Raw genomic sequence first — 23,732 nt, 5'->3', positions numbered from 1 at the left:
TTCATGTTATGGTATTGCTCTTTGTTGAAGCTCTCGAGTGAGATTTCTTCACGCCTAAATAGTAGCAGAATCCTTGGGTAAATATCTCAAAAGGTCATTGAATTTTGAGAAATTATGTAGTAAAATCATTAAACTTTGCTACATATTAATAAAATCACTCAACTTTAGTCTATTATCTCATAAAATCACTCAATCACATATGTCATCAAAAAAATCTGACATGACAATATTAATTAATTATTTTATGTCATGTAGATGTAAGCCCCACAATAAAATAAAATAAATCCATATTTTTATACCCATACCCACTCACCAACCCAATCCATCCATATCTAATAGCATCCTGTCCTATTCTTGGAATAAAAAGAAAGTCAGAACTGAGAAATATGCTGCTTGAATAATCTAGTGATAATTTCTTGGAGGCGACCTTCCTTTCCAGCCACACCTGGGGCATGTTGATTATGATATTGCAGCTACACATCTATACAAATGGACCTCTTCGTATTTAATTATAAATATTCACATGATATTCCTCAAGGACTTGTTGAGTTTTGGCAAGCTAGAGTTTTGCAATTTGCTATGTTTTTAAGTTTTATGAAGATTGTCTATAGAGCAAAAACAGTGCATTGTCTATCACTCTGACGTTTATCCTTTATTATCTCTTCTTTACTTCTAACCGAAACAGTGCATTGTCGAGTACTTATTTTGGATGAAGGGTTGGTGAGTGGGTGTGGATATAAAGATATATTTTTTTTTTATTATTGTGAGACCCACGTCTACATGACATAAAATAATTAATTAATATTGTCATGTCAGATTTTTTTTATGGCATATGTGGTTGAGTGATTTTATGAGTTAATAGGCCAAAGTTGAGTGATTTTATTGATATGTACCAAAGTTCAATGACTTTATTATATAATTTCTCAAAGTCCAACGACCTTTTGAGATATTTACCCCAGAATCCTTGTACTTCGGCCCTTGATCAGATAAATCTCCGCACCTTATGACCTACAATTAAAAATAAACCCTGAGACAAGCAGGGTCAGAGCTACAAATAGATTGTAGGTTCAGTCGAACCCAATATATAGCTTTGATCCAAACTCTTTATTTGTCTTAAGAAATTCATTGGATAAATACAAATTATTAATTTAGAAATTAATAACTTAAAAGGACTAAAATCTCGAACCCATAAGCTTCAATCTGGGTCCGCCTCCGAGGACGAGATGGGTTATATAATATAATCCAGAGAATAGTTGTATCTTATTACTTTTGAACTATATGTAATACCATGACACATTTTCTAACATTAAAAAAGATGTAATTTCATATTTATCCCTATCTCTGTGAGGTGAAAATGAAATTTCAATGGCAAAAACGACAACATTATCTTTTCATTAAGGGGTCGTTTGGTTTAAGGACTCATTAGTCCCGGAATTATAATCCCGGGACTAATTTATCCCATCTATTGAGATTATTTTATACCATCTAAAAGATGGTATAAAATAATCCCAGTATAAGTGGGTTAAGAAGGTATAAGCTGGGTTATCCCAGCACTAATTTTTATACCATGTTTGGTACAAGGTATAAATTTATCCCAGCATTAATTTATACCTTATACCAAACATAGTATAAAAATTAGTGCTGGGATAACCCAGCTTATACCTTAAACCAAACGACTCCTAAGAGTGATGGACGTATAATTTGCATTGGTTAGCGAAGCTTGGCAGATCGATTTTATGGTCAGTTAAAAATAATTTTTCTTTAGTTATTTAACTTTTTGTGCAGGAAATTGATAAATAGTATAAGTAACACATGTAATCAGTAATTAAAAAACATGTAATATTTATAGGATTATTTTTTTCTATTAAATTGTAATTGATTATTATCTGATAGTAGATCATTACCCACATCAATATCACCAACAACATTATCTTGTTTAGCGCAAATTGAACATTTTAGTCTAAGTCTATGATCTCATGTATAAGACTTCGATTTATTTAAACCAGCAACTATAATAATCAAAAGAAATCAACTACAAAGCGTGATATATTTTTCTTTGATCGCGACATGATTAATAACAAAAATCAACTTGAATTGCAGTTAGAATTAGTTTGCAAAAACTCTCAAACATCATCTAATCTAATATAATAACTTAATAAGGAGGTCAAGTTCTGAATGAAAACTTCAAATTTGCAAATATATGGTAAGATTAAAACACACACACCTTACTATATTTTTGTAAAGATGTATAGAGAGAAAAATGAATAACTAAAATACATGCATTACCTTATACCTAGTAATAGAAAATGTATAAACCAAAATACATATCTTACTTACTAGAAGAAGAAATAAGAATAAGCGACAGATTACTTCGGCCGTTAAATAACAAAAAAATACAAAAACATTATCTTTAATTTTATTTAACGACTTTTCAACAATAGTTTATCAAAAAATTCTATTAGTTACGGCTATTTAGCTAGTGTCTTTTTCTTCTACGAGTTTGATCAACATAAGCAAATAACTTATATTAGCAGGTATGCAACTTATTGACTAAAATATATACTTAAACTGGTTGAAAGAAAGAGATATGTTAATTAACTTGCTGTTTCTATGTTACTAGAATCACACAAAAAAGAAAGATAAAATTGAAGATGACGCCTTTTTTCTCATTTTCTTTTGTGCAAATTGGGCAAAAACAATGACGCATATTTTAATAAGACTGCCTTAATTAGCTGTATAACATTAATTCCTTTGTGACCTCATACCTAAGACTGTGATAGTAGAGATTAAGTATAAAAGAAATACAGAAGTACGTAAACTTGAGAATGACGGCAATTGTTATCTTGTAAGACTAACAATTGGAAAAATGATTAATTATTTAATTATATTATCAATCATGGTACTCGTCAAAAATTAAAAACCTCCCATGCCATCATTATGCCCACCAAGAAGAAAAAAATTATTACTACTCTAATATTATTTTAGTACAGGTGGAACTAAGATTTTTAGCTACGGGATTTTTTTTTTTTTACTAAACTTCTATATTTGTATTAAAAGAATTTATTAATATGTTAATAATTTGTCAAAAATTCAGTAAGTTGGCTTTTAGAACGTAAAATCAATACACTCGAAATTTTAAATTTGCCCTTATCAACGAGTGACAAGAAATATAATAAACATTACAAAAATAGTGAATAACAATGTTGTAGATCTCTCCTAGCCACTATTGACCTCGTAAAATCCGGAAAGCTGACTTTTTTAGAACGCAAAATTCATAAATTCGAAATTTTAAATGTGCCCATATCAGTGACAGTAAAAAAAACAACAAACATTGTAAAAGTAGAGCAAAATAAAGTTGTAGGCCTCTCTTAGCCATCATTGACCTCGTGGGATAAACCTGGGTTTAACTGTAACAAGGACATCATTACCACTAATTACACTTAGTACATAAAGCTTCTTGCTTTCCTGTAGGAAAACTAACTTAAGATAGCTTAAAGAACTAATTAATTATTTTCACTAATTAAGTAAACATGTTCACACATGTACAGTGCACTTGCGGGTCAAAATCTTTAATCTTTATAAAATCTTTTTAGTTGAATGGTAATTATGATCCTTCACTTCCACTAATTTACCAATACCACTCACTTCCACTAATTTACCAATACCACATTAAAAGGGTGAGATTATTACCACGTTACACGTTGTTATGCTTTCCACAGAGTGATTAGTCGTAACCAGGGTGAATGGCACTAACCTTTATGGCTTTATCTTCTTATCACTTCATTTACTTAGTAGAGTAGTAAAAATTGTTTATTTCACCACTTAGGCGAATAGTTAGATGAGTGGATATTCTTCACAGTTAATTAGAAATCTCAATCTGGTTTGAAATTGAAATATTAAATTTATTTTGGTATGAGACGCTTTTCTTAGATGTGGACAAATTAGCTAAAAAAATATGACTCGCCCAACTCGTTTGAGTTTGGACAGGTTAACAACCTATTCATTTATTAAGTCGGCCTATTTAACCTTTTCAATTCAACTCATTTAAAAATTGAGGCTGAGTTTGCGCTAAATATATAGCTCAAATTAATCCATGAGAAATATTGACAAAATATCTTTTAAATTTTATAGTTTGATGTGTTATATAGTCATTATAAGGAAGAAAATAATTTGATAGTTAAACAAATTATAAAATTAAAGAAAATGGGCAGAGTTGGGCGGTTGGCCATTACGCATTGTTTAGCTCCTCTGATTTAGCATGTCTCAGTCTTAGTAATTTTGAGCGGGTGATTAACACGCTCATTTATTAACTTAATCTACTCTAACCTGATCAAATTGATATGAAACCGCCCATTTAACACTCTTGGCTTCCTCTTTCATTGGGTCATACGTGGTGCGAGTCCGTATTAGTCTATTACTGATTCTAATTAGATTTGCAAAAGTACACATAATTAACGTCTCTGACATGTCAACCTTAATGTGATTTACTAACCCTAATGTTTAATGGATTCCTTGTGGGACAATATATTAATATAGGGGGGACAACATAATCTTTTTGTAAAAATTAGCAATATAAATCTGTGATTAAGTTGGTAAACAACTCACTGATGTTGCATTTGAATAGAACAAATCACTAGGAGAGATAGAAGCAATTGCGACCAAATGTTGGCATTATTCTATATATGGTTCAATTATAATATGTTAAGTAGAGTTTTTTTCTTTCATTATACGCCAAAATTTTTTAGTAAAGGTTCCTAGAATGTTTATAAAGTATCTGATTACTATATATATAAAAAAAAAAAACTTTGGACCTATTCATGTCTATCTTCCAATGATTTTGAGTGCTAGGAGACAAAGATATATGTAAATTGAGTTAATTATTTTAATAATTAATGCAAGAGTTTTGAGTGTTATCACAATATAATGACGCCTGTTCTTTGACTAATAAGTTGGCAAAAGAACACTATATATATATTATGTTATTGGATAAAAAAACAAAAACAAAAAACTTATTTTATCTCCTTGGAATTTTGTAGTTGAAATATACAAAACATATATTTTGATATTAAGGGAGCAGAAAAAATTGATACTACCAGAGTACTATTTATGGATCAGTGTAATTTTAATTTCTAAACTAATCCATGTTTCCTTCGAGGAACTTCATCATTTACTTTAAATGAAAAAACTGATAAGTAAATTTATGTACGTTTGATTAACTTTCAACCAACATACAGTACTCTATAAGCTTTATACATTCTTATTTTTTATGTACTACTTTTATTTTTTTATTTTTTATTCTTAAAGAAAAAACACAAGAATCCATGAATAGCCGACCACCAGCCTGCCACCACGTGTACAGAATGAACAAAGTTTCTTGAAAACTACGCGTACAGTACACTCTCTGCTGCATGGATTACTATATATACGTATTCTACATTCTTGAATATCGAGGCTAATTGGCCATCCAGAAGGTTAAACGTCAAAATAGAATTTAATTAGTCAACGCGTGAGGTTTCAGTTCTGGGTGTAAAGTTATTTTTTACTGCACGCGTTTTACCTTTAACATCAAATTTTCCAAATGAATTTAAATTTAGTCGGCCTTAATACAGATACAAGCCTCAAATAGGATAAAAGTAATTTTGATGTTAGTACTACTATATTAGTGAGTCGGGTGGCAATTCTTTTAATATGATCACAGACAATTTTTACATATGTTGTATTGATTTTTGGAGTTGAATTAAAGCTTGGGTTCATTTTTTTTTAATCATAATCATGCCAACCAAATTTTTGTTTCACAAGATGTTTAGTCCCCTATATTATCCTCTCCACATTTTAATTGTCCGGCCTAGGCATACGAGAGTGTTGATAGTTCACATCAGTCGATAGGATAATAATTCGTCTCCTTGTATGTTTTGAGTACTTCTAACTTCTCGAGCCAGCTTTTGAGGTTAAGTTAAAATCAGATTATTTTCTTATCAATTGATGCCTCTGGCCATCAGATAATCGTTTTTCTTACTTTTTACTTGATATTCGATATTTTTTCTGTTCCGTCCAATTCAATTTACTCTAAAAAATTATACTTTTGAGAATAAAACATTCTTTATTAAATAAGTACAATTTTATTTATATAATTCGGATCTAAAAATCCTAATAAAAAGAATCTAATATTTTTCTGTCTCAATATATGTGGCATACTTTTATTTTTAATCCGTCCTAAAAAGAATTTCGTTTGTTATATTTAAAATTTTTTTATTTTTATGAGATGATTTACAATGACATAAATATTTAAGACTAATTTTGGATTATAAATTTCAAAAAATTTCATAACTAATCAAACGGTGCCACATAAATTTACAGGCAAGGTGTAATATTTAACTGGACTTATTGTTTTATCAAAAATTTTAAAAAAAAACAAGTGAGTTGACAAGGCTCAAAATTTCAGATTGTTGCACCGGCCGTCTACTTTGATCATTAATGAAGATGAAGAGGACACTGTGTCACCAGTTGTCACCACGTGTCACTTGAATTAGCTGACCTGACTTTTGTCGGAGACGCCAAAAGAATCTTTTTACTCCCAGATTATTTTCCTTTTTTTTTAGTTTGTTTCAATTTTTTTTTTATATTTATAAATAATTTATCTTTATCAGATAACTTACAATCACATAAATATCTAAGGATTGTTTTGAATCACTATTTTAAAAATCTTTCTTTATTTCTTAAATTTTATTTCAAGTTAAAAGAGGATAATCTTTTTACGACGGAGGGAGTACTATTTTTACGTAAAAAGATGAAATGACAAAGCATTTGCTTATTGTTTGATCTCTCTGCTTAATTAGCCACGTGTCTCGTTTAAAAGATATGTGTATGAAGATAATGTTCTTTCTAAAAGGAGTGGTAATTATTTCATATGCACTCATTTTCAACTAAAGAAAAGAAACAATATGGCTGATTTTCAATTCCTACTTTATGTAGTTAAATTAAACTTAAAAACAAACAGCAAACAAATTACATCACGTAATTTAATGAGTCTATGAATAAAAGCTCTTTTTTTTCCTTTTTACAATTAAAAAAATATTAAAATCTATTATAAGCAAAATTACTTAAATCAGCCTATAGCAAACTATTTATTTACTTAACCACATTTTAATACACAAGCAATTTTTTTTCATGTTTGTGATTTTTATTCGTCAAAAAATCTGCACAGTTATTTGCCTCTCTTCAAATTTGAATAATATTCATCTTGTTAACTTTCAACAAGTATTTGCAATCTTCAATTATACAACAGATAGACTGTTTGATTTTACTTTTAGCTCTTTATCAGTTGTGATTTATCATCAAGATTTACCGATAATTACTCTATTAATAATCCAATTGCAAAAATATTTCATTACAATCAGACATCAATATGTACATAATGTTATAAAAGCGAAATCAGATTTTCATGGATCAATTTTATCTAATCGATATACAAAACTTAAACTCGTAAATAACGTTTCCAGTGGTACTAATATAACCCTTTTAGCCACGTTGGGTGTTGCTAATGGCCTCGCTAAGAAGATTAAATGATAATCATTGACTAAAGCTCTTAAATTATTACTCCTATATTATAGTATACTATTCCAAAAGTGTCCAATTCTCTATTATTGTTATTTTTCTTAAATTTGCTTTCAATAAAAAAATACGTATACCATTCATCCATGCTGCAATCTGAAAAATTGATGGAATTAACTGCTCCACGGAAAAATGAAAGCGACAATCGAAAAGTAACTATTTGAATAAAATTATGAAACGACGTCACTTTATTCTGCTTCACCGACGTCCTTTTAAAGCAAAATACGTACTGTACAAAAAGCAAACTGCTATTTTCACAGGCCTATTGTTTGCTTTTACTCAATCTCACCCACTTTCCATGTGGGTTCTCTTTAGTTCTCTCGAAGGTAAAAAGTTACTATAATTGAAAACTACAACGATCATATTGTTATAATTGTTTGCGTGTGAATTATGAGTCACGAATTCGAATCGTGAAAGCAATCACTAATATTTGCATTAAGGTATCATGCTTATATTACACTCCTTGAGATGCACCCTTTCCTTATACCTACTAAAATTTAATGTTTTATGCACCGAACTGTCCTTTAATGATCATCTATAACACATCATATTACTCTTTTTACCCTAAAAATGAGTCGCTTAATTCAAAATAAGATGAATAAGAATATTAATTTCTGGTAATTTTTATTGTCGTTTCTGTTTAGTTTATGCGTCTTATTTTGATTGAATATGAAGTTTAAAAATATAATGAGAACTTTTGATTGTATGCACTTAAACTAAAAGTAAATTTAACACAATCAATAACACTTCTAAATTTTACAATTTTAAAAATGACATGTCATTCATATGATGAAGTGTTATTAAGAGAAAATTAAACATGACGAAACTAAAAGCATACAAATATAAAAAAAAATCATTCTTTATTTAAAAAAAAGAAGGTAAAAGCATAATTAAAACAAAGAAAGTAAAATTATAGAATTTCTTTTAAAATTTATTTCGTAAACTTCATAATCAGTCAAACGCGGTCATAGTAACAAATTAAAAATTAACCCGGTTTAAAACAACAGCCATAAGTTCGAGTCCAGAACCAAAATGCCCCCTAAAAAATCACTTTGAACCAAAATATCCCAACAAAAAAAAATGTTACAAAACTACCTTTAGTGCAGTAATTTACTGCGCTAAAGCAGTTCACGGAGACGGAACCGTAAACTGCTTTGGTGCAGTATTTTACTGCATTACAGAAGCAGTTAAAAAAAAAAATCTATAACCAGTAAAATACTGTGTTATAGAAATAGTATCAAAAAAAAAAATTGGCCAACTTTATTTTTTGTAACACTTAGTGTTTTTTTTCATACTTTGACCAACGATTAGTCGTGTGTCAAGACTCCGAAACGTCAATATTTTATATAGAACCTGATATTTTTTTCTGCGTACAATAATGTAGGCTCAATACATCAAGGATACGTAAACGTTCGGATCGTCATTTTAGGAGTTGAAAAGGTGCCCGAAGTAAGTTTTATTTGTAAACTTTAGGTTTAAGTGTTCTATATACATAAACGTCCATTTTTGTTTGAAGACTTGTTTTCATTAGCTTAAGATTTTTTATTTTTAGAGTTTAGATTTATTGAAAATAAAGTCGTTGCCAAAAGGTTTTTAACTGCTTTAGCGCAGTATTTTATTGCGCTAAAGATTTTTTTTTGTTTGTATAACACACTAAGTTCCTTAAGTGTGTTATTTTTTAATGCGTAACTTTCTTTCGAATATGTTGTAAAAAAAAAAAAAACGCGTAAATCGGACGTCCGAGCGCAAAAAATCGCGTATAGTCAAAATAAAATTACGCTTTAAAAAATAACACACTTAAATCTAAACCCTAAAAATAAAAAACTTTAAGCTAATGACAACAAGTCTTCAAACAAAAATGGACGTCTATGTATATAGAATACTTAAACCTAAATTTTATAAACAAAACTTACTTCGGCACCTTTTCAACCCCTAAAATGACGATCCAAACATTTACGTATCCTTGATGTATTGAGCCTACATTATTGTACGCAGAAAAAAATATCAGGTTCTATATAAAATATTGACGTTTCTGACACACGACTAATCATTGGTCAAAGTATGAAAAAAAACACTAAGTGTTTCAAAAAATAATGTTGGCCAATTTTTTTTTTTTGGTACTATTTCTATAACGAGTATTTTACTGCGTTATAGATTTTTTTTTAACAACTTCTATAACGCAGTAAAATACTGCGCTAAAGCAGTTAACGGCTCCGTCTTCGTGAACTGCTTTAGCGCAGCATTTTACTGCACTAAAGGTAATTTTGTCATATTTTTTTTGTTGAAATAGTTTGATTCAAAGTGATTTTTTTGGGGGCATTTTGGTTCCGGACCCCATAAGTTCTCCCCAAGCTGTGATGCTAAATAGACAGCACAGCATGTCATTTTAGCACTTAAATAAAAAATCATAGCCACCAAATAGACCAAATCCACTCATTCTCATCCTTTCTATAAATCCGCCATTTTTATCATTTCTTCCAAGCTGTCTCTCATATCCACCATTAAAACTACACACTTAAACCATGAAATAATCATCTTAAAAACACCCATTTACAACTTCAATCTCCTCTGTTTGGCTGTGATTCCTTTTCTTCTCATAAAAATGGTTTCACTTGAAGATTCTCATTCTCACTCTCATAGTCACCACAGTATCTCTAGTATTTCCCATTCCAGCCAAACACGTCCTTATTACTACACTCCACCACCTTCTTCAGCCAAAATCAACCGTTCAATGGGTCGTTCCATGAGAACTATACGATCAACTATATTTGGAACAACCGACTCCATTTCCGAACATTCCGGCACCATTTCCGAGAACTTAACCGATTCCGTCATCGATATTCGCCTCAACGAACTCGCAAAAATTAATCCTCAAACATCCTCTCCAGAAGAAGAAGAAGAAGAAGAAGATATCTCAACCTTTCTAGAACTTTCTCAAGCTTTCAGTGACTTCTCATCAGCTTGTAGCAGTGATATATCCGGTGAGCTCCACCGCCTCGCTAATGTCCCGGATCCGGGTCTGACCCGACCCGAACTCGGACCGCCAGAGCCCGAGCCCGAGCCGTGTTACGGGTTTCTTGAAAGAGACAAGTTCTCTACGGAGATAATAGAGAGTATTTCCCCTGAGGATCTTCAACCGACGGTGAAACTCTGTGTTGACAGCTTACTGTCTCCATCCTTAGCGGTTAAAAGATCCGCGACAGCGAAGTTGAGGTTATTAGCGAAGAATCGAGCTGATAATCGGGCGTTGATAGGTGAATCCGGTGCGATTAATGCACTAATACCGCTACTCAGGTGTACTGATCCGTGGACACAAGAACATGCTGTAACGGGTCTTTTGAATTTATCTCTACACGAGCCAAACAAGGCGTTAATAACGAGCGATAATGGAGCTATAAAGTCGTTGATTTATGTGTTGAAAACGGGTACTGATACGTCGAAACAGAATGCTGCTTGTGCGTTGTTAAGTTTAGCTTTGGTTGATGATCAGAATAAGCTTTCGATTGGTGCTTGTGGTGCTATTCCACCATTGGTTTGTTTGCTTATAAATGGAACAAATAGAGGGAAAAAAGATGCTTTAACTACACTTTACAAGCTTTGTTCAGTTAAATTGAATAAAGAAAGAGCTATTAGTGCTGGTGCAGTGAAACCACTTGTTGGGCTTGTTGGTGAACAAGGGAATGGATTAGCAGAAAAGGCTATGGTGGTTTTGAGTATTTTATGTGGGATTGATTTAGGGAAAGAAGCTATTGTTGAAGAAGGTGGAATTGCTGCACTTGTTGAAGCTATTGAAGATAGTTCTGATAAAGGAAAGGAATTTGCTGTGTTGACACTTTTGCAACTTTGTGTTGATAGTGTTAGAAATAGAGGACTTCTTGTTAGGGAAGGTGGAATTCCTCCTCTTGTTGCCTTGTCTCAGAATGGAACTGCCAAAGCTAAGCACAAGGTGAGTTTTTTTTTTTCACTCAAGTTCTTGAAAAAACACATCTTGGTCAATTATTAGCACTTCGTAGCAGTAGTAATATTGTTTAAAGACTGAACTTTTGTAGGCCTTAGTAATTTAGTGTAATTCTCCTAGTAACATAGTTTGAATTCTTGATCCACCAGTCCTTTGTTGCTCCAACCCTCAAAAATTTATTGTCGTACCGTGCCGGATCCTCAAAAAATAAACTACTTTTGGGAGATCTAACGCGCACCCGTCGGCATTTTTGAAGTGTCGGAATAACATAGCATTGTTCACTCAAGATCTTGAAATAAAAACAAGAATCTTGGTCAATTATTAGTACTTTGTAGTAATAGTAGTAATATTGTTTAAAGTCTGAACTTTTAAGGCATAATACTCCTAGTAAAGAGCCAATAGTTATTTCAAATTATTATTATCTTAGCAACTTGTGTGAATGCTGCTATGTTTTTGGATGAATTAAGGCTTGAACTTCAACTAATTTGTACCAGTATTTAACTAAGGGCTTGGATTAAAGATTGGATTTTTAATGGCTACAATGACAACTTTGAACTTATATAATCATAAACATGTGATATGGAGAAATACAGTTGTATGGTGTGGGTCGCTATCCTTTAAAATGAGCCACTATTTAAACTTTATTTTGGTGATGTTTTCATTTTGAACATTTCTGGTACTTGGTGCAGTAACGTATGGAACAAAAACTGCTGCAATGTTGCTTTCAATGACCCTGATGTTATAGTCTGCATATGCATTTCAGTCCATTTTAGTCCAAGAGATGAAAGCTGTATTATTCTGATCTTATTCTCGTTATGGATATACCTTAGTGGTTTTTTGTTTTTTTCTTTTTCTTCAGGCAGAAACACTACTGGGATACTTGAGAGAGCCAAGACAAGAAGCTTCAAGTTCAACTCCTTGAGAGAAAGTGTAGTTTTAGAGTAGTATTTCTACTGTAATGGTTTTGTTGTGTATATAGGAAGAAGTGTTTTTGAAGAGTTTGTACAGAGTCTTTTAGATATGTGGGAGTGGCTGATGTCAGATGATAAATAATAAAAAAAAAATTAAAAAATAGTATTATTAGAAGATAGTGAGGAAAATCTGACCTTATTTTTGACTAGGTAATTAGAGTGGGGGTACTCATATCCCTCTTGAATTATTAACTGGCTCCCTCTTGATAGGAGCTGGTTGTTTGCCTAGTTTTTTTTTTTTTTTGTTTTGTTTTTGGGTTTGGTGAGAATTTGGGTTATTATCCTCTAGTTTTGTTTGTGAGGTCCAAGTTCTTGTAGAAGGGTTTAGTGTGTGATAATCAACTAGCATAGTATGCTAGAAGTAGTTTTTTTTACTCTTCTGAACATGAACAGATGCTAGTGTATGAAGCAATATTTGGTCATTTATAAGATATTTCATGATTTGTGAACATCAAAAGTTTCAAGAATTTGTGGCTCTGTATGTTAACTAGTGAGAGCATCAGATGCCTATGTTCTCCACTTGGTGTTAATAGAATTTGTACATAAACCCCACCTCCCCCACTGGCCTTTGTAGCATTCATATTGAAATACTGTATCTTTAGCTTTGTGTCCACCGCCCCAATTATTTTACTGGTCTCGGGTTGCAGCTTTGAAATGACGCTTCTGATTTAGAGAGCTTTGAAATGACGCTTCTGATTTAGAGAGCTTTGAAATGACGCTTCTCGTTTAAGAGAGTTACCAATGCGAACTTAATTTTTCAGGTCAGTAAATTTTGAACACTATGATTTTTAAAAATAGAGAATCATCTATTCTCATCTTTGTCTATTTCCTATGTCACTGAGTGGCTTTTAGCTGGCAAGGTTGCTTAGAATTTGGTCAATTGAGGTGGGTTCAAATGAGTTGGTTAGCCAACCATTTTTGGGTCCTCCAACCTTTGACCCCTTTATTTCATGCATTTCTTGAATACACCAAAACTTTAGGCTAAACTCTATTGAACCCTTCATTTAATCAAATTGGCGTGTGACCTTTTTAGCTTGATCCCTTCATGTGCTATGTTTCCCTCGTATTTTGAAACCATTGTTTTTTTTGTTCTCAAGTCCTGGCATTCTCTGATATGAGAGAGATCTTGGCTAATTAAACTTGCTGATTTTTTATAACCTTAGTGTTCATGTTAGTCTGCATCTTGACTAATTTTATGGGAATCCTACTTTTCAGCAGGTATCGAGTAATTCCGTTTGCCAAAAACTTACTCGTTATTGATGTAGTCTTTTCTTAGACAGTAAATTATCTACTAAGGGGTAGTTCCGGTCTCCTTATTGGAGACTAGTGAGGTAGTTATTTGTTTGGAAGGTCAATGCCTTTATTGCTACTGTAAGTGGCCATGCCTGCATAGAATGAAATTGCATAGAGTAGGTAGAACTTCTTTGGTTTATGAAAATCTTGTAATGCCAAAGAGGGTATAACATAACAATTAAGCCATATCAATTAAGAGATCTTATCCTCATAGGTTTTGTGGTCACATGGGCTATTAATTTGTTTTACACTTCCATACCATTGAGGTCTGGGAGGAGCTAACATGAAAAATGAAATGTCCAAAGAAGTTAAAAGCATGGGATAGTTCTTGTATATCTTAAAGGCGGATTCAGAATTTTAATTTAATTGGTTCAATTTTTTTAATTTTTTAACTGAACTCGCTATTCTTTTAAAATTGTGGGTTCAAAAGCAAATATTTATGTTTTTTTGGATAATGGTGGTACTTATACAAACTTATGTGTGCTTCCCACAGTACAACATAATTTTCTCCACTGTGACTTGAATAGATAAAAAGAAATTATCATTAGGTGCAAAATTTTGTTTGGAAAATCCGAACAACATATCTAGGAATAACTATTACGACTTGAGAGTACTTTTTTTGTGGCAAAGGTGATAGAAGGTGGTGTAGGGTAGGTCCTAGAAAGAAAGGGTTTTAGTGCATGCACAGAGATTATATATATGATGAATAATAATGGCAGCCACCAAACCCCACAACAGGTTACATTGTTTGGTAAAAAATAGTAGCCATTGTCCCTTTTAATGATATGCATTAGCTGGCATAAACACAACAGCTTGGCATTTATCTTGCTGTTTGGATGGGACAGTCTTTCCCTCCTATATCTTTCAATTTTTCTGTCATTTATTTACCAAAACAATACCCTTTTGCTCTTCTAATAAGCTTTTGTTTGATTGTCTAAGTTGTGGAGTGTTGATTATACAAGTGAAACAACTTCGTTTAGTACGATTTTACGTGGCTCATAACAAATTAGTTTGACTAATGAGTATCGAATACCAAATATTATTGAAAAAAAATAGTGAACATTATTGTGCTTTGTATGGTGTTGATCAAGTCTTGAAGAAAGCTCGAAATTCATCACATCAAAAGAAGAATGGGGACAATAGTCGATAGGTTTTTGGACAGTGGCGGATTTAACCATGGGATGGTTAGTTCTGCGAAACTCAATGTTTTAAGGTCTTAACGGTAATATATGTGCAAAAAATTTCATTAATATGTTAAAACGAGAAAATTTCATTAATATGTTAAGTCTAGAAGCATATGCTTCCATTAAAGATATTAAATAGGTGAATTGAACTGAATTTAGACGAGTCAAAATGAATAAAATTAATAACTTTATTTGAAATCCGCGACATTGGCTATTGTTGAATTATAGAGCTGAACTATTAGCGAATTGTAGCATTTTATCTTGAATAATGACTTCTATAGAATAGTATTTTGTTATGGCCTCTTCATTTTTTGTTATTTCCTTATCTGGACTGCTTTGACATACTTTTTTTGGGCCGAGAGTCTATCGAAAACAATCTCTCTATCTCCGAAGGTAGGGGTAAGGTATACCTACACTCTACCCTCTTCAGACCCCACTATGTGGGATTATATTGGGTATGTTGTTGTTGTAATGACTTCTATAGAATCAAATACAAAAAAGCATTAAATGGGTCATTTGCACTTTTGTCCTTTTTATGCTGCTCTTTAATTTTTGCTTCTCAATGCAAATAACTTTTTCATGGGGCATACGTTTATATTTTTACTCCATAATATCCCACAAGTTATGCCCCTCACATTTAAGAACTTTGGTCCCGCTTGGCATAAAAGACCTTGTGCCCCGATTTTGAATGACAAAAATTTGAAGGACAAAACGTGCAATTTCTTCCCATTAAATTGGACTGAACGGCCTAGAAAATGTAGCCCGTCGAGGCTTCACAAGGACTTCATAGACAATAAGGGCTTAAAATGTCGGCCCACAATAAAAACATAGGCTTGAACAGACTTTTGGCCCATCAATTTAATCCTTTTTTGCGTTGATATGATAGAAGTCATTGTTCAAGGGGTCATTTGCACGATCACCCTTCAAAGGCACTGGTCTTAAATTTCTGTGCCTCATTTTGGTGGTCTTTAATTTTTGTCTTTTGCCAATATCCGGAGGTCCTGGGTTCAAACCCCAGCTCAATTAAAAAGAAAAAATTGCAAGACAGAGTTTTGTAACAAAATTAGGCCTATTCAGGCAAAAGTTAGGCCTTAAGACAAAATTTTGCAAAATTTCAACTGAATTTTAAAAAAAAAAATTGCCTTAATACAAACTTCTACTTTAAGTTAGAATTTTGCCTTCAGGTATGAGGCAAACTCTGCCTTAAGGTAAAGTTTCGCTTTGCCTGAAGGCAAATACTACCTTAAGTAGGGGTGGGCGTTCAGGCCATTGGATTGGATATGAAATTTTCAGTTTGGATATTCGGTTTTCGAATTGAAGAAATTACAAGTCAAATCATCTAAATAAGTTTGGATTGGATTGGGTATTTTAAATTCGGTTTGGATATTTCGGATTTGACTCTTGAGACTTAAGGTAAACTTATTGGGAACGAAATTCATGTGTTAGTTCCACAGAGGTAAATGTAAATCTTAATTGTTCAGTAAAAAAAACCTTTCAGTTCAAATTAGGATTAACAAATTCAAGTCATGTCCAACATAGTAAATTCATACCAAATAAAAGCATTCTTGAAAAGTGGAAATGAACAAAAGAAAATCTAAGTAGTCATCTAGAAAAATAACAAAGAACTCTGTCGTGGGTGACACTAACGTGAGACTTTTGAGACTTGAAAAGTAAGAAAACCCTACATTATATTTGATTTAGTAGAGAATTGTATACTAGATTTAATATTTTAATGAGTAGGGCCTTAGGTATTAATCTATTGGACCTTTAGAAACTAGACTTATTAGTACTGGACACATATGATATAGATAGGTCTAGATAAAAAGTACAAAAATTTTGAATTTTCGGATATCCAAAAATCCATAGTACTAAATCCATATCCAATCCAAAATTCATAAATTTTAAAAATAAAATTCGAAGTCCAATTCATAATTCAAATATCCAAACCAAATATTTAAAAAATTCGGATTTCGGGTTGGCTCAAACTGTGCCCGCCCCTAAGCTTAAGGCAGAGTTTGCCTCAAACTTTGCCTGGCGAATTCAAACTCTACCTTGCGATTTTTTTTTATTTTTTTTTTAAATTTTAACTAAGCGGAAGTTCGAACCCGGAACCAAGAATTTTTTAGCGAAATACAAAAATTAAACGCTAAAAATTAAAGATCACCAATTTGAGGGACAAAAATTAAACACAAGTGCTTTTGAAGGGCATTTCGCAAAAAAAAAAAATGTTGTCCGAGATAACGTGGTAGGAATTGAAGTAATTGCACGGTTTGTCCTTCAAATGGACTTGTCTTTAATGTTTGCCCTTCAAATGGCCTGGTCTTTAATTTTTGTCCTTTAAAATCGAATTTATGCCTAGAGAGGCATAAGTTCTTTAAGGACGTTGGCATAACTTGTGGATATTAGATGCGTAACTTATGCTCTTCTAGGCATAAATTCAATTTTGAAGGATAAAAATTAAGGACCAACACAAAATAGTGACAAAAGTGCAAATGACCCGTAGGAATTCGCTAATTTGTAAGCATTTGGTTTCTAAAGGAACGGCTCATTCACGCAAATGTAACATTTTTAGGCCACCATTTAATTTGTCTTTATTTTTAAGGATGTGCAATTATAGCCCAGAAATATTATCCTTAAACTCAAGTTTAATGTTTGTCCATATATTGCTCAACCTGACAAACAAAATATTAAACTATCATCTAAAGTTTATAATTACTTACAATATTTTAGAACATGGTCCAATATTTTCTTCAGATTTTTAGTTTGCTCAAAAGAAATATTTAAGCCGTGTTTAAAAGGTCTATAGATTTCAAAAGAAATAAAATAAGGATCATTTACTAAACGGAAAAGGGCCAAAATTACCCCTGAACTTTGGAAAATAGTTCATTCATACCTTTCGTTATACTTTAGGGCCAATTATACCCTTACCGTTATACTATGGGGTCAATTATACCCTTATGTCTAACAGCTGCCACGGGCATCATCCCAGCCCTTCAAAATTATTTTTCCCTCAAATAATTTTTTACCCACTAAAATAACCCAACCCAACCCGACCCGACCCGACCCGATTTTTTTGTTTCCAGCTAAAGTGATACGGACCCAACCCATTACCCCTTGGCTGGAAAAAAAAATTCGGGTCGGGTTGAGTTATTTTAGCGGGTAAAAAATTATTTGAGGGAAAAATAATTTTGAAGGGCTAAGATAATGCCACGTGGCAGCTGTTAGACATAAGGGTATAATTGACCCTATAGTATAACGGTAAGGGTATAATTGATCCTAAAGTATAACGAAGGGTATGGATGAACTATTTTCCAAAGTTCAGGGGTAATTTTGGCCCTTTTCCGTTTATTAAATAGCTATCCCAAAAAGGGACAACCAGTAAAGATTTCCCGAAAGTGTAAGCTTCATTTTGATTTATCAACTGTCAAAGATAAATCTTTTAGTCTTTATACCTAGATGTATGCAGGATTGACATTCAGAGATTAGAAATCGATCTTTTTCCAATCCATATAACTGTAACCAAAAATTTTAAAGCAGAGCAAAAGAAATAAAGAAAGGGATCAGTACTCAAGAGGACACAAAAAAGTGAGAACAATTAATATGACTGTCAAGAACATTTTTCAAATGTCTAATTGAAACACCGAGATATTCTACTCTCTGACCATCTTACACTATAAAACATCAATTTGATAATCAAAGATTTTCACTTACACTTATTTTTTTGGCCATTATCTGACAATTAGAGACAAATTACCAGTAAAAATGTCACATTAATTAAGATTATGGACTAAATTAAACTTAGCTCGCATCGGATTTTTCGTCCGTTTTCTTGCGAAACAATTTCGGTGTATAGCCTTTCTCAAGCATCTTTTCAACTTCCTCAAATTGCAAGCCTTTTGTTTCAGGCACCAGAAAGAATATGGCTATTAGGCCAATTGTTGAAAATCCAGCAAATAGAAGAAATGTACCAGCAGAACCAATAGCCTCGGTTAATGTCAAGAACGACTCGCTCACGATAAGATTAGATACCCAATTTGAGACGGCCGCTATCCCACCACCAATGCCTCTGTATCTTAAGGGGTATATCTCGGAGTTGACAATCCACGGAGCTGTTCCCATACCAGGAGAGTATGATATGATGTACAATCCGAGAAGCATCACTGCAAAGAACCCGAACTTGCTAGGACAACCTTTTGTGTACCATTCACGTCTTTCCGATCGGCATAAACCTTTAACGTTATCATTTAGAGCCAAGCATGCACCGGGATGATACTGATCAAAGAAAATTACTGTCAATATCAATAGTAGATAGACGGAAAAAAAAGAACAAAAAGTCTGGCATAAAAAAGTAACGCAATTAGGAGGAAACCAAAACACACAGTGGCATACGCAAGATTTAGTGTTCGGTCTACTTGTAGGCCGGTTTGAGTTTGGGATTGTCGGATTCTAAACATTTATTTCATGTTTCAAACTGAAGTTTACTTTGTATATTTGCAAGGGCACATTGTTAGACCTCTCTATAACAATCTCTATAATAACATTTTACTACAACAACTATGTTTTCCGTGGAACCGATCTTTCAATCTATGTTATACTCACTCCATTCCAAAAACATGAATTTTTGGGGTATGACACACGCTTTAGGAAAGTTAATTAAAGAAATTAATCAAAGAGTAATTTGTCAATATTACCCTTTGTAATTAGTGCAATTCATGTCTTGAAAAATACTCCCTTCTTTAATACTATACTCCTAGAAAATGTAAAATAGTTGAAAAACTCATTCAAGAGAAGCATAATTTTGGAAAAAAATAATTAATACATCTTTGGACTTTGGAAAATTCATTCATTTTGGACCACAAAAAAAAGTGTCAGAATTTTTTTTATATTGGAATTGAGCGAGTGTTATAGATCTCTATAACAACATTTCACTATAAAAAGCAAAATTTATCGGAACACACGACGTTGTTATAGTGAGTTTTGACTGTATATGGATTCAAAATGAAACAGAAAACAGATAACAACGTCAAAGTATAATGACAGAATCAACAAAACTTACTTTGTTGTCTCCATTAGAGCAGAAAGCACAATCTGAGGAAGCCTGTATGCAACTCATACAGTTCCATGATGATGCGCTTGGAACTTTTAGAAATGCCGAGCATGTGGAATTCGATCCAAAGTGATTGGATTCGACAGCACTAATTGGTGGGGCGTGTGAAGAAGCTTGCATGAAGAGAACAGACAATACGACTAGGCACATTATGATACCAAACATGGAAACAATCATCAACCTCCTCCTCCCAAACCTGTCAACAAAGCACATACTGATAATGGACCCCACAGCATTGAGACCAGACGTTATGAGCGAGAGTGCTAAAGCTGTCTTGTTAGAAGCAAATCCAGCCAGTTGTACAATTGTAGGACTGTAATACATGACCGTGTTTATTCCGACAAACTGTTGTGCCACCTGGACTGTAATACCGGCATAGAGACCCCGACGAACAACGATGTTGCTCCATGCACTCTTGACTTGTGAAAAAATACCACCTCCGAGGAACTCTAAATCCGCCTTCTCGGTTTCAATGGAAGCCTCCAAAGCTTTCATCTCGTCTTCAACTTCATGAGCGGGATATATCTTCTCTAAGATAGCCTTAGCTTCCTCTTTCTTGTTCTGCAGAAAAGGTCAATTAATAGTGGCAGTGAGAGAGAATCTACTAGATGAACATTCCTTCAAACTTTAGGCTAAAAAGAGAAAATTAAAGATACAATCAGCGTACCGCTCTATACAACCAACGAGGTGACTCGGGAAGGGACAGCATTAGGAAAAATTGAATAACAGCAGGAATACCGGCTACGCCAAGCATCCATCGCCAAGTTCCTTTGGTCTAAACATGATGCACAGAAACTAGTTAAAACATTTCGAAAAAGAACATTTCAAATTGACGAAAAAAGTTCAAAAAGAGTTTCAACATGTATTATTACCCTGGTAAATGCTAAGTTGATAAGATACGAAAGAAACTGTCCTCCCGTAATTAGCAGACCATTTGTGCTAACTAAAGCTCCTCTAATCCGAGCCGGGGAAGCTTCCGAGATATAAAGTGGCGAGGTCATGGAAGCCATTCCAACTCCTAAACCAACAAGTACTCTTCCAATAATTATCACCCAAGGTACCGGAGCAAGTGCCATGACGATCGCACCAACAAAGAACAAGACATCTGCTAAAAGAATCGATTTTCTCCGACCATACTTGTCATTCAACCACCCACCAAATCCTGCCCCGAAAATCGCCCCTGCAACCGCCATGCTAACTATGGTTTCCTGCATAGTTATTAGGAAACATTCCGAGTTATTTCATTTTCACGATATAATCAAATTGATTTAATATATAAAGCAGAGTAAATCACTTACTTGCAACCAAGTATGCTTGTCGACAGATTTGAAGTCATCCCGAATATAAAGCAATGCACCAGATATCACACCTTGTTTGCAAGAAAATCACATTAAGCCACTAATTAAAAGAAGAGACAAGCAACTTTACCAATACTACAATTAGCAATTATTTACATCTTATCTCAATGATTTATTGACAAATGTAGCAAGTGCTAAACACGGGTGGGGATACAGCCCATAAAGAGTGTTCAGTTGAACACCCATCGCCGGAAAATTATACAATGTATTCAGTCAAATATCACTTTTTATATACATATATGTTATTTACATCCTGAATATAAAGCAATGCACCAGATATCACACCTTGTGTTCAAGAAAAATCACATTAAGCCAAAATTAAAAGAAGGCACAAGTAATTTACTACACTTTTAACAATTATTTACATCTTATCACAAGTGACTAAGATCAGTTTCTACAACATGTTGAACTCGGGGGGGAGCTGCATCACATAAAGGGTGTTTCGTAGACCACCCATTGACGAAAACTATACTTTATATATAGGTCAAATATCGTTTCTATATACATATATACTAAATCTTGAACAACTTTAGCGAAATTCTTGACTTCTAACAACAAGAAAGTACTAAATGGAGTTGTCATTTACCAGTATCATAACCAAACAGCAGCCCTCCAATGCCAGCAGAAAAGGCGAGACGCATAATGTATGGCTTTTTCCATGATGTTCTCCAGCATTCTGTAAACTCTGTCTTATCGGCTTTGTGAGGACCACCTTCCATAGTATCCCTGTATCAATTTCCTGCTATGTTCAAGAGAATTCACAAGAGAAATCTTTAAAGCAACTTGCCTGTCAATAAGGCAATAACAAACAATTCACCTTTAAATACTCTTTTTTCTCAAGGGAAAAATCACATACGTTATCCAATATATAAAAGTTCATCCAAGTTGCTAGAGATACAAATACATTCTCTAATACAAATTGCCAAAAAAAGTAGCACTAGGACCAAAAAAAGAAGATTCTTGATCTGATAATTGATTAATCAAGGAAAGATATGTGATTATGAGGTGGAAAATGAGAATCTTTAGCACAAAAAAACAGCAATTTGTACAATGCATATACTGATTAAGACCATTCGTATTCCAACTTATCCAAACAAAGCAAAAACAGCAAACACTAAATCTATAAAAGCAATAATTGACAAAAAAAAAAATTATTTTATTCTTATATATTACAAAAAAGCAACATTTGATTCTCTTCTTAAATCAAGATTTCAGTATCCACTTATTTAGACTTATTACAGAGAATAAACAGGGATGCCAATGAAAAAAAAATACAATCATGCAGAATTTTTTAAAAAAGTGGAAATTACACTATTGGGACCATGCCAAAAAAATATAAATAAATTTATAAGGAAAGAAAAAACAATGACAATTGGAATTGAGACTTAGAACAAGAAAAATAAGCAGAATGAGATTATGAACACACCCACACACACACAAAAAAAAAAAAAAAAAAAAGCAATGACAATTGTGATTGAAAATTAGAACAAGAAAAATAAGCAGAATCAGATTATTAATACAAAAAAAAAAAAAAATACAGTACCTTAAGTGAAGTTGTCAACTCTGCCACTCTATTTTTTCTATTTCATTAGTCTTTCTTGAAAGAGAGTCCACACCCACACGACCTTTTTTTCAACTTTGTCGATAAGAATAATAAGATATATCTTAAGTTGTGGATACATATCACGTTTAACCAAAGTCAGAAAAGGAAAAGATATCAAAGGAATTTTTAGTCAAATCTGATTAGGATTTTGTTATATATTTATCCTTTCAAGATTTTGAAGTTTAAATGTTTTTATTTCAATTATGGTAATAATAAATTCTAATAAATGTAGAATTAGAAGTAAATTCTAGCTGTCCCTTATCCTTTGGAAGTTGGAAAATAATCGGTTTTATTGGTGGGAACTAGAAGGCAACTTACGAGTTTGATCAAAACCGAATAAGTTTATCCCAAACGCTTACGAAATTCATTCAATAGTTATCAATTTTATATTAAGAACTAGTATATTTATTCGCGCTTCGCGCGGTCGTTAAATGCAAAAACAAATTTGTGAAAAACCATTAGCAGTCTTAAAACGAATTGATGTAATATATATATATATATATATATATATATATATATATATATATATATATATATATATATATATATATATCTTTTTATGAGAGAAAAAGACTTAGGAGTATAAATAAAGTGCATTTGGGTTAATTCCGAAATTTAATTTAATTAGAACATATACTTTCATGTGA

The 23,732-nt window shown here is 32.7% G+C and overlaps 2 protein-coding genes across 4 annotated transcripts; one reads left to right on the top strand and one right to left on the bottom strand.

Annotated features, from left to right (window-relative positions):
• Positions 1 to 10,033: 10,033 nt before the first annotated feature.
• Positions 10,034 to 12,997, top strand: LOC132613772 (U-box domain-containing protein 4). The gene is made up of 2 exons (XM_060327990.1): positions 10,034 to 11,557; positions 12,429 to 12,997. Exons 1-2 carry the CDS (start codon positions 10,214 to 10,216, stop codon positions 12,489 to 12,491), a joined length of 1,407 nt encoding a protein of 468 aa, XP_060183973.1. The 5' UTR covers positions 10,034 to 10,213; the 3' UTR covers positions 12,492 to 12,997.
• A 5,594-nt stretch (positions 12,998 to 18,591) lies between these two features.
• On the bottom strand, positions 18,592 to 23,314 carry LOC132614404 (inositol transporter 4). 3 transcript variants are annotated; one of them, XM_060328852.1, is made up of 7 exons: positions 23,026 to 23,314; positions 22,069 to 22,269; positions 21,423 to 21,493; positions 20,997 to 21,332; positions 20,792 to 20,899; positions 20,074 to 20,685; positions 18,592 to 19,289 (listed from the first exon to the last, which is right to left on the bottom strand). In XM_060328852.1, the coding sequence occupies exons 2-7, from the start codon at positions 22,199 to 22,201 to the stop codon at positions 18,816 to 18,818; spliced, it is 1,734 nt and encodes a 577-aa protein (XP_060184835.1). In that variant the 5' UTR covers positions 22,202 to 22,269; positions 23,026 to 23,314; the 3' UTR covers positions 18,592 to 18,815. The 3 variants fall into 3 exon arrangements, with proteins under 3 accessions (XP_060184835.1, XP_060184836.1, XP_060184834.1); XM_060328853.1 differs by having other exon boundaries at positions 22,069 to 22,208; XM_060328851.1 differs by having other exon boundaries at positions 22,069 to 22,221; positions 23,026 to 23,313.
• Between the last annotated feature and the right edge of the window lie 418 nt (positions 23,315 to 23,732).

This window comes from Lycium barbarum, chromosome 10, assembly GCF_019175385.1.
Source record: "Lycium barbarum isolate Lr01 chromosome 10, ASM1917538v2, whole genome shotgun sequence".
In the NCBI taxonomy this organism is placed as follows: domain Eukaryota; kingdom Viridiplantae; phylum Streptophyta; class Magnoliopsida; order Solanales; family Solanaceae; genus Lycium; species Lycium barbarum.
Note: the sequence above shows the minus strand (reverse complement) of the source record. Positions and strands in the feature narration are given on the sequence as shown.

What these genes read in the sequence shown, in the direction of transcription:
- LOC132613772 (XM_060327990.1), top strand. Translation starts at nt 10,214, where the DNA reads ATGGTTTCACTTGAAGATTCTCATTCTCACTCTCATAGTCACCACAGT. An exon ending in CTGCCAAAGCTAAGCACAAG is followed by an intron (nt 11,558 to 12,428) that starts GTGAGTTTTTTT and finishes CTTTTTCTTCAG; the next exon opens with GCAGAAACACTACTGGGATA.
- LOC132614404 (XM_060328852.1), bottom strand. Translation starts at nt 22,201, where the DNA reads ATGGAAGGTGGTCCTCACAAAGCCGATAAGACAGAGTTTACAGAATGC. An exon ending in ACAAGCATACTTGGTTGCAA is followed by an intron (nt 21,333 to 21,422) that starts GTAAGTGATTTA and finishes ATAACTATGCAG; the next exon opens with GAAACCATAGTTAGCATGGC. An exon ending in CTCGTTGGTTGTATAGAGCG is followed by an intron (nt 20,686 to 20,791) that starts GTACGCTGATTG and finishes CCTTTTCTGCAG; the next exon opens with AACAAGAAAGAGGAAGCTAA.